The sequence below is a fragment of the Triticum dicoccoides genome, chromosome 6B (assembly GCF_002162155.2).
Source record: "Triticum dicoccoides isolate Atlit2015 ecotype Zavitan chromosome 6B, WEW_v2.0, whole genome shotgun sequence".
Taxonomy (NCBI): Eukaryota; Viridiplantae; Streptophyta; class Magnoliopsida; order Poales; family Poaceae; genus Triticum; species Triticum dicoccoides.
The window spans coordinates 694,900,368-694,911,176 of record NC_041391.1 but is presented as its reverse complement, the minus strand read 5'-3'; the positions used below and the strand labels follow the sequence as shown (position 1 = coordinate 694,911,176).

Below are 10,809 nucleotides of genomic sequence, written 5' to 3'. Positions count from 1 at the left end.
CTGTTTTTGCTCACATGCTTGCTGTTTTTGCTCATATGCTTGTTGCTATGCTCATATAGAAGCTCTTTGTGCTCATATGCTTGCTGTTTTTGCCCACATGTTTGCTGTTTTTGCTCACATGCTTGCTATATTTGCTCACATGCTTGTTGTTTTTGCTCATATAAAAGTTGTCTATTGTAGGTAATGACTTTGAAGGACAGTATTTTCATATCCGTTGTTGTGCACACATCCTCAACTTGGTCGTGCAAGATGGGACGGAGGTCTTAGATAATTTGATAAACAGCTTGAGAGAAACGGTGAAGTACTTCAAGAGGTCACCTTCTCGTCTCCATGCTTTTGTTGCCACTTGCAAAAGCTTGGGTGTCAAAGTTGGTAATCATTTACACCTGGATTGTAAAACAAGGTGGAGTTCAACCTATAAGATGATTAGCACTGCCCGTGATTATAAGGAAGCCTTGACCTCTCATGCTGGTTCCAATGCCAACTATGCTTGGGCGCCGACAAACGCAGAGTGGGACATGTATGACCTTATCTCTCCATTACTTGAGAGTTTGGCTGAGGTGACAAATGCATTTTCAGGAAGTTTATATCCCACTTCGAACATCTTCTATCCATACATTGTTGGTGTCAAGCTTGCAATCAAACGTGCAATGACTAGTGATAGTGACCACTACAAGGAAATGGGTGAAGCAATGTTAGAGAAGTTTGACAAATATTGGGAAGAAAAGAACAATGCCATGGTGATCGCAACCGTCTTTGATCCACGGTACATATGCTTGTTGTTTTCACTCCAATGTTTTTTTATTCATGTGCTTGCTGTTTTTTTATTCTTGTGCTTGCTATTTTTTTATTCATGTGCTTGCTAATTCACTCCAATGCTATCATCTTTCATCCTAGGTACAAGATGAATTACATAGAGTGGGCCTTTGGAGAACTATATGGAGTAGGAAGTACGAGGTGTAGGACTGAGATGAAAATCGTGGAGAAAGAGTTGGCGACCTTGTATGACAAATGTGTTTCCCAAGATAAGCGAGCTGGAAATGGAGAAAGTGTATCTTCCTCTACAAACATTCCTAGTATCCCAGTTCAAGCTGGGTATGAGTCCTTCTTATCGTCCCGTTCAACAAGAATATCAAAGAGTGAGTTGAGGAACTACTTAGAGGATGCGGTTGAACCTCGCAACAAGGCTCTTGATCTTCTTGGTTGGTGGAAAGTCAATGCTCCTAGGTACCCAATTATGGCCAAGATAGCCAGGAGGTTCCTTACTATCCCGGCTACCTCCGTGTCTTCAGAATCTACCTTCAGCACGACCGGAAGGATTTTAGGTATGTCAACTCGTAGTAATGAACTTTGGATATAAACTTGTCAAGTTCTCATCCTCAAACTAGTTTATCTACTTGTGTGTATTAGATGACTACAGGAGTTCGTTAAAACCGGTTATGGTGGAGGCATTAGTTTGTGGTGCAAGTTATATCAAGGGTGCTCACGTTGACTTGAATCTGGTGGTATGTTTGCCATCTTTTCCTTACCTTTTTCTTTCTTTCTTTTTTGGTCTTGTTGTGATGTGAGCATTTGTCGAACTTCCACACTTGTAGCCGAGGGATGAGAATGAAGAGGATGATGTTGAAACCATCAAGTTACCCATCGTGGAGGAGATCAACGATTGGTAACAATTCTTCCTACATGTTTCACTTGGCATACGATACCAAACATTATTTATGCGAATGTTGCTTATCTTGTAGACGCTCATCATGTGGATGTTGATCTTGATCTTGCTATTTTGGAGATGAATGTCAAAGTGATCTTTCTCATGGGAAGGCTACTTTTGCATTTGGGTTATGTTCGAACTTGTCAAGTCATGAACTGTGAAATGTCACAACTAGCTTGGAGATGAACCTCTCATTTGTGTTATTTTCAACTTGCCAATTGACATGGACTTGAAATTGTCATTGCAAGTTTGTAATCGTGTCGTTCAATGATGATAAGACATTATGTTTGTGGATGTGGTATTTGTGTTGCTTAACCTGATTTGTGCTATGTTTGCTGTCAAAATCAGTTGTTTTGATGTCCAAAAAACAAAGGAAATGCTGTCCGAATGTAGTTATTTTTACTGTCCAAGTTTAGTCTAGTGCCTGCTGTCCAAATGAATTGTTTGTGGATGTGATATATCTGTTGTTCCTGTCCAAACTTATCTGAAAATGTAGTGAGGAGTGATGACTTATCATATTACATCCATTCGTAAGCTTGTCACTATGTGATGCCTAAACAGTAGCTAAACTTATCTACTTGTTGTTGCACTTTTGCTTTATTTACTCTCCAAAATCAACAGATGCCTAAACTGATGACTAGTCTGTTGCATGTTCTAGCATACACTTTGCTCCTTCTCTGAATAATAGGACCGGCAGCATGCATATGTCCACGTACAGTCAGTAGCTCAGCTAGTTTTGCTCAAGACCATGTCATGGGATGGATCGTGCGATCGGCAGCTACCTGCAACTGCATGAACAACAGCTAAATATGACCTATACGCAGCAAAATACAGTCTGCTAGGCAAGGTGACTGGCCGGTCCATTCGGTCCTCTCAGGCTTGACCGAGCTGACCCCCAAACGGTCCGGTCCCAGAAAAGGAGCTCGTTGGACAGCTCGGTTCGGTCCGGACCGGACCGCCGGCGGCCGGTCCAAGTGACGGCTCGGACCGGGACCGGACCGGCCCGGACCGTGTCCACCCTGAATCACCAGCAACAGTTCAAGAGAAAAGGCACCAGCACCATCATCCACCTTCTACTTCGATGCAATTTTTCTTCTCTAGTTCAAGCTAAAGCCAGCACCTGTACACGATCACGAGTAGAAGTTCAGACATCGGAGCTGGGGTAGCTGTAGGGTGCAGCAGCAGATGGGAGTAGGGAGAAGGAGGTGCACCAGCAGGAGGTCGAGGTCATCCCGGGTGCGGCCGGCGGCGAGATGTGGGAGAGGAAGAGACCCGCTGCGACGTTGTCGGGGCCAGCGACCCTGAATGAGGAGCATGGGGGCAGTGCACGCTCGCCTTCCTCGTGGAGATGGGTGCGCCCTCGCCTTCCCAGGATGCGAAGGCCGCCCACACAAATATGGCCTTGTCGCGGGAGGCCGGAGGAGCTCGCCGGAGTCGAGCATCGCGGCGACCGCCGAGACGACGACGGCGGAGTGCGACGCCGTCAAGAACCCGACGGATTCCGCGAGCGAGTCCAGTGCCGCGGCGCGGGAGACGCCGAACAAAGATGGAGGCGGGGGAGCAGGCTGTCGGATCTGTCACCTTGGCCCCCGACGTCGGCTGGGTAGACGAGCACGGCGCGGCCGGCGCCGCGGATCGACGAACACAGCGGTGGATTTGGGAGAAGAAACTGTCGTGTGCTTGTGGTGGATGGGGGCGTGGGTTTGGGTGAGGCCCACTGCGCTGTCTGTCGTCTCCTTCGCTCCGTAAACCAACGGTGAAAGACCTGGCGATTGGGATCCTGATCGGACGGCTCGAAAGGGTGAGTGCTCGATCACGTCAACGAGCACGCATGCACTTTTTAGCATTTGGGAATTTTTAATAAGACGATTTGCGTGGATGTTTCCTGATAACTATCACTCGAAGATTCCGGTCGTCCACCGCTCAATCCCGCCGCCCGTCCACACCGCTCCACCGCCACGCCGTTCTAAGTCCCTATAAAATGGCTCCCCACCTCTTCTCTACAGCTCACCACAGTTTCGCGGCCGGGACCTCCGGTACCCGGCGGTGCTCAGCTGCTCTCACCCATCCTTTTCGAACTCCCCGCCGGCCAGACCCTCGCCGGAAGGCCGCCTCTGAGCCCCATCTCCCCACCTTGCCGAGGCTGCAGCTGGTGCTCATCAGCGCCGTCGCCATCCCACCGATCAAGGCTTCCTCCGGTCTTCATGTGCGATGGTGGCACCAGCACAGCCGCGGGGCAGTTTGCGCTGCCGTATCGTCGGGGAAAGACCGCGTCGAGAAGCAAGCATTGCGCCGTGCACGGGAGTGAGAGAGGCCTCTTAGGCGAGAGCTATACCAATACCAACCTGGGCGTCGATGGCATGCCGCCGGGTTGCAGGTGTTGGTTCCCGTCTCGCCAGTGACAATTGTGCAGATCGACAACGTCCGGGCGAGCATCCGCTGATCAGGTCACCAGCGCACTCCTCTCTCTTTCTCCCATTCTCCGCCCGCTGTAGAAGAAGGGGAGGTGACGCGAAGACAGAATACCATGCGGTGGCAGGAGTAGGAGGGATGGTGTGACAAGTGTGCTATACATGTGCGCCGTCGTCTGCCGCTCGAAGCCTCCTCCGTCCGTTGACTGCGCCATGGATGGACGTCGGGAGCCCCGGCCAGCGCCAGCTTCGGGTCGATGTATGCGCCTCGCAGGTTCTCAAGCAGGCGCACTGGGGACAGCACCACGGCCGCGCGCGGCCTGGCATCGCCGGCTAACCACCACATGCGACGCCGAGCGGTGACAGGCGTTATCAGCGCCTACTCCCATCCCAGCCATCGACAGGCGTTATCAGCTTGCCCGCGCATTTGCCGTCCGACCTCTGGGTGCACTTTGTGCACGCGCTCACATACTGCTGGTTAATACTCCCTCCGTACCAAAATTCTTGTCTTAGATTTGTCTACATACGAATGTATCTATTTATATTTTAGTGTTAGATACATCCAATGTATCTATTTATATTTTAGTGTTAGATACATCCGTATCTAGATAAATCTAAGACAAGAATTTTGAAACGGAGGGAGTATATGGGAAGGTGATCTCCTGTTCAGTTCGTTTGCTGTCTTTACTCTTTAGATAAAAAAATTATTTGATTTTGCTTCTCCTCATTCTTAGGCAGTCACCATCTCTACAGTTGTACCGATCCATCCACCTCGCAAAGGTTTGAGTACTTCAGTTGAGTACAGCACATGGGTATATCTGAAAATCTTGAACTTCATACAGTTGGGTGTACCAAATTCTTAGGGGATTACTTGTACCAATAGTTTCCTAGATTTTGTTCTCTCCTCTGCTTAAGTTCGTTCAATATATGTTGTCTTTTTTCACTAAAATATGTTGTGTTTAACAAAAATAATGCAACATTGTAGCTGCTTATTGATTGAATAGTCATTATTCCACATTAGTCTTCTGTATGTATGTCATGTCATTAGCAAGCAGTTTTTCCCGCAAAAAAGTAAATAAAATAGAAAGCAGTTTTTTTCCGACATTTGGCTATTTCCTGATGTCTTCCCATGTACTATTATCTAACTTATGCAGTAGAGTGTGCTAGAGGTCTACGCGCAGGTTTAAGATCCACCACAACAGTTGATAAGCTCAGATAATTTATCTTTACTGGCGGCAACGTTGGACTTGCCGTGGATGGCGTCTTCCTTCGTCGGTCTGTTGATTTGTTATTCGACGACATGAAGAGCTCATCACCGACCTATGCGGGGCGGCATCTGGTGTCGCGGCGTGAGTCCCGAAGCATTTACATTTCATCCTTGTTTTAGATATTTTCTTTCCTTCTGTGATTTTGTATTTGCCTCTCATTTGTAATTCTGAGTATATTATGAGGTACACTACTCGTGTGGACATAGAAATTTGCTTTGCGATTTGTTCTGTTGGGTCAAATGCTGCGTGTCAGGTGGTTTGGGATTGGTTATTGTCATTTTTATCACTGACTCACTGGTGGCTGCATGGAGTGTGTTCGCGCGTGATTGTCGGGGGCTGATGTGAATATGTGCATGAGAACATGAGGCGATGTGAATACGTGAAGTATGAGAAATCTACTGCACGGACCGGAATTGTGTATTGGCTGATTAATCTACTGCGCGGACCGGAATTTTCGTGGGAAGGGCCAATTACATACAGTTTATGTCGCAAATCCAATTTAATCAAATAAAACAGAATGACAACACATCATTACTATCACATAGCATATTTCATAAAACTTTGTTTTGAACCTAGATTTTTAATAAAAGGGCTGTCCGCATCAAGAGATGCAGAGGCCGGGGGTATTCCTCCTTTTCCAAAAAAACATAGCATATTTCATGGTGGCACATAGACCGGTGCGGCAATGTGTGTTTTTCATCTTGCAAGATGTATCATCCATTGTGATAAAAAAAATGTATCCATTGCCAATTGCAGAATTATGACTACAAACTTATGCTTATATAAGTCTTATTTTAGTCTAAATCCATCACAAGAAGAGTAAAAAAATTATATTCATTGAATTCTGTGAAATCCATACTATGAAGAGGGAAAAAATACCAGGTGAACTTTTTTCTTTTGCAAGCATATGTGGATGTTGAAAGGGTTAATATGGTATGAACCTTCCAGATTAGCTATACAATGCATACAATGCACAAGGAAGTATTTAAATACTTATACTAAATCATAAGTTCTAACAACAAACTATTACTAGTGATATTTTGATCTTCGGTGGTTGAGACGAACACTTTGACCAACAGACCAATTTGTTAGTCAAGCAACACAATGATGTTTATTCCTATTCATTAGTGAATCATCATTTTGCCGATAGCTAAGTACCAATTTCCATAATAGCCTTTCTCCAGACTAATCATTTGGGAACAAGCTTGCCTTTTTTTGCTCTTTCTCTTAGTTGTCGTTCATAATTGTGAGCTATGTGCACAATATACATGGTTCTTTGCATAGAAAAACAACAACGCCCATTATAGGTTCCTTCAGCTCATAATTCTGTAGGATCTATGACTGGAAAAATGAACCATTATAAGACACTTCATACTTACATCAAGATTTACAACGTATGCCATGATCATAGACCGTGGATATAATCAAGCTACATTCACCGGGACAACGACACTCAATGCAGTGGCGGAAAATGCTACTCAGTCCGCTTTGGTATACATTTGCACCCACTATAGCATCATCATTGATGACTATAATTATCATGCTTTTGAAGCCACCAAAAAGTGTTTATTTTTAGCACATGAGCTGGCTCACACCAAACAATGGCAATTCAATATGGTCACCCATTCGGTCTCACCGCCTCATGGATTAACAGAGAAAGTTTAATATCATCATGCATACAATTTTTCACAAAACGTATCAACGGGCGCGGCCTGCCGCCGCGCGGGCGTGTATTGCTGAGGCAGCAACCATATTTTGTTTATAGTGATCATACAAGCTTAACATAGCTGAGACCTTTTAGTGCAAAAATTACAGTAATCTGAACATTGAGTAAGCAAGATTGTAGACCATATGATTAAGTGGTAGCACAAAGCTTGCATCCTGGTTGTTTCTTTTGCCCTGTTCTGAACATTCTGAATATTAACATTTTCAGGTAGCTTATGAACTGAACTTCTTGCAGGTAGCTTCAGGTTTCAGGCATGAGATCACACTTGGGGTTAAACCGGTAAGGGAACTTAGAGGTGGGTAAATTCTCCTTAGATATGATAACAAAAATAAACGAGGTTTTATCCACGACTGCAACTGCATTGTCAACTATACATGCGTACTGCATTGTCAGTATTACAAAATGCAAGAACGTGCACTTGATAATAAGAAAAGAAGCACATATATTATGATTGTTGGTGTTACCTTGCTTTGTATAGTTTTTCCGATATGTACTGAGTTGTTTGTACTCCCTATTTTCTAAGATGCACCACGCATGGTAACAATAAATGTGTCATTTTCTAGCTTCTCCTTTAGCGATTACAATGCATGTCACCTACATAGCTCTCTTGCTTTAAATCGGCTCCCACTGTAGAAAATAAAACAACGTATTGACATGGCGCGGCGTGCCGCCGCGCGGGGATATGCTAGTTCAAAATTAGGTATTCAATTTATGATTGGAGAACAAAGCGCCTGCCCCTGGCTTGCTTGATGGGGCCTGTCTTTGAGTTGCTTTCGGAGCTTGAATATTTTGGCTTGCAGAGTTTGAATTTTGCGGAGGTGCCAAATGCTTCCAAATTACTCCAAGGATAACATAACTATTTAATCGGGAACAAATATGTACAGCAACACCTCCCCTGCTTCTGCATCTATATGATCTGAAATCTGAAATGAAACTACGGCAAAAAATAAAAAAAAAGAGACCGGATTAGGAACGGGGGGTATTGAACCCGACGTGAATCGAACACGCAACCTTCTGATCTGGAGTCAGACGCGCTACCATTGCGCCACGGATCCGGTGTAATGTTGCTCGCTAATCAGCCTACAAGACCGACAGTACGGGTAGATTATCACGTCAGGTTCCTTTCCAAATTACAGTTACTTCGAAGCTTAAATGAACGAGCTGGAGGATGTGGTCATGGTTCTCATGATTGGTTTCAGGACGCCGGCAGTCCAGCGAAAGTGCAAAACAGAGGGAGATTGACGGGAACGCATGGAAAAACAGGGAGCTGCAGCCAGTGGAGTGGAGGAGAGGGTTGTGTACATGAGTTTTTGCAAAGTTGTAGTTTCTGTCTCGTTTCGATGTCCTGCCCCTACAAGGTTACGTTGGGGACGGCGCCGGCCGGCTACATCCACGGCGACTCTCGACCGGGGCACTTCCTCATCCGCTCCGACCGCCCACCTCGCCAATGGGGGGCGGGGGACGCTCGCCTACAGCGTATGTTAGATAGGCTGGGCCCAAGTCCCACTCGCCTAGCGCGCGTCTCTAATTTTTGTTTTTCACTTCTAATTTTTATTTTAGGTTTCCCCTATTCATAAAAATTATTGTATTTTTTGTTAAAATACGAAAATTATTTCATATTTTTGGTAAAATAAAATATCACAACATTTAAAAAATAATAAACATTGAAACATCAAAAACTATTTGCGATTTTTTTTCAAAAACTGTCATACCGTATAGAAAAGACATGTACAATTTTTAAAAGTTGTTCACGACCCTTAAAAATGTTGATAAAAATAGAAATTTTGTTCGAGCAATTTTACAAAATTATTAATGACATACAAAAATGCCCATGCACTAAAATAAGACGGTTTAAAAAAATCATGAATGAAAAAAGAAAAGAAGAAGAAAGAAAAGTGCAAAAACAAACAAACGGGGAAAATACATTGAAACAAAGAAAGGGAGGAACAAATAAAAATAAAAAATGCACAAGAATAAACATGAAATGAAAAGCCAAAAGAAAACTACAAAGCTAATAAGAAACAAAAAAACATAAAAAAAGAAAAACAAGAGACGGTAGGTTCCTAAAACCAGGCCCCTCTACCTTCATTGTTGGAGGAGTTAATTGCACAGAAGTACCACAATTCGGGTATCACATGCAGATTGGTACCACGATTGCTAATTTTTACGTGTCAGTACCAACATTGGTCCAAGTTTTTGCAAATTAGGCTAAAACGCGTATTTATACGTATTGACGCCCGATCCAACAGCTCGGGCCCACCTGTCAGGTGCCACGCTGGCCAATCGGCGCGTGCCCGCGCGCTGACTAGGACGAGCCGGTGCGCTGCAACCTGGTCCGATCGCACCAGCTCCAGCCCGGCCGCATCATTCCCCTCCCCTCCTCGTCTTCGCTCGAACCCTAGTCCATGGCGTCGGCGATTCCGCCAGGCGGCGGCGAGGGCGTCCACGGCGGCGGCGAGATGTCGTTCTGGCCTCCTAGCGGAACGGCTGGCGTCGACGAGGATGGCGGCAACGACTCCAGCTCCGCGTACTCGACCGACGACGAGGAGTCGATGTTACTCACCATGGAGCAGCGGTTGCGGTTGGCGCATCAGTGGGTGGCGAACCCTAGCAGCAGCCATGAGTTGACGCATGGACTTGGCGGCGTGCTGTAAGTACCCTTGTCCTACTCCTCCTTTGATTTATCCAATTGGGCATTTTTAGGGTTTGTTCATCTTCTGCTTTATCCAGTTGGGGATTAGGTTTTATCCAATTGAAGTGACTAGTATAGGACAATTAAACTAACCTAGTAACATAGTGTATTGCACTCTCAAATTAGTTCAGTGACAGTAAAAATTTGGTATTATTGTGGCTCTCCAAATTGTTCTGTACTGTCTGGTACTGTTACTTAAATTGTTCTGTACTGTATTGTTGCTCTCCAAATTTTGCTATTGTGCTGAATTAGTAAATAATAGACTTACAGGTTACTTTAAATTGTACTATACTGTACTGTTGCTCTCCAAATTAAGAGTAATTATTATGAATACATGAAATTTAATTTGTTCTGTAGTTTGGATGAAGACATTTGGCAAGTAAGGATCCATTTTGATGCAAGAGAACCATTGGTGATGAAGCTGTGTGGTTCAGATATTACTTATCTGAATTTGGTTGCAGTGATGGAAACCCAAGGATTTAATGCATATGATTGTTTGTTTCACATTGAAAATCCATCTTTAGGAGAGAAAGGGCTGGATTTGGTAGACAGTCATGCAGAATTACAGATGATAAAGAGGAAGATCCAGGATAAATTGGTGCTTAATTTTGTAGTCAGGGCTTGTCCACCCCCTAATACTGATTTTGAGAGGCAACATTTTGAAAAGTCAGACTTGTCCACTGTGGTGTACCAAGAACATGTTGTTTATGATCTGAGTGAGCCTCCTATCTTAGCTGTTGATCAGGAAGGAGTAGTTTTTGAGAGTCAATGTAGCACACATCACCCTGCTGGTCCTGCTGGTGTTTGCACACAAGAAAGCAAAAATGCAACAAACAAGTTGAAAGCAGTTTTGGAAGAAGAAGAAGAGGGATATCAAGGATTTGAGGCTTATGAGGACAGTGATGCCTCTAATGAGGATGGTCAAATTGGAAGTGACCCTAATTACATGGTTGATGATGAAGATGTAGAGGTGGAAGAGGAAAAGAGACAGAGAGAGCTAGAAG

General features: G+C 44.7%; 1 protein-coding gene and 1 non-coding gene across 2 annotated transcripts; one reads left to right on the top strand and one right to left on the bottom strand.

The window, feature by feature from the left end:
- The first annotated feature begins 309 nt into the window (after nt 1-309).
- On the top strand, nt 310-2,080 carry LOC119325414 (zinc finger BED domain-containing protein RICESLEEPER 1-like). Its single transcript, XM_037599168.1, has 5 exons — nt 310-766; nt 898-1,325; nt 1,411-1,505; nt 1,596-1,666; nt 1,743-2,080. Coding segments are annotated over exons 1-5 (939 nt in total). The 5' UTR covers nt 310-422; the 3' UTR covers nt 1,744-2,080.
- A 6,016-nt stretch (nt 2,081-8,096) lies between these two features.
- Nucleotides 8,097-8,168, bottom strand: TRNAW-CCA. Its single transcript has one exon. It is a non-coding gene; the product is annotated as a tRNA-Trp (tRNA).
- Between the last annotated feature and the right edge of the window lie 2,641 nt (nt 8,169-10,809).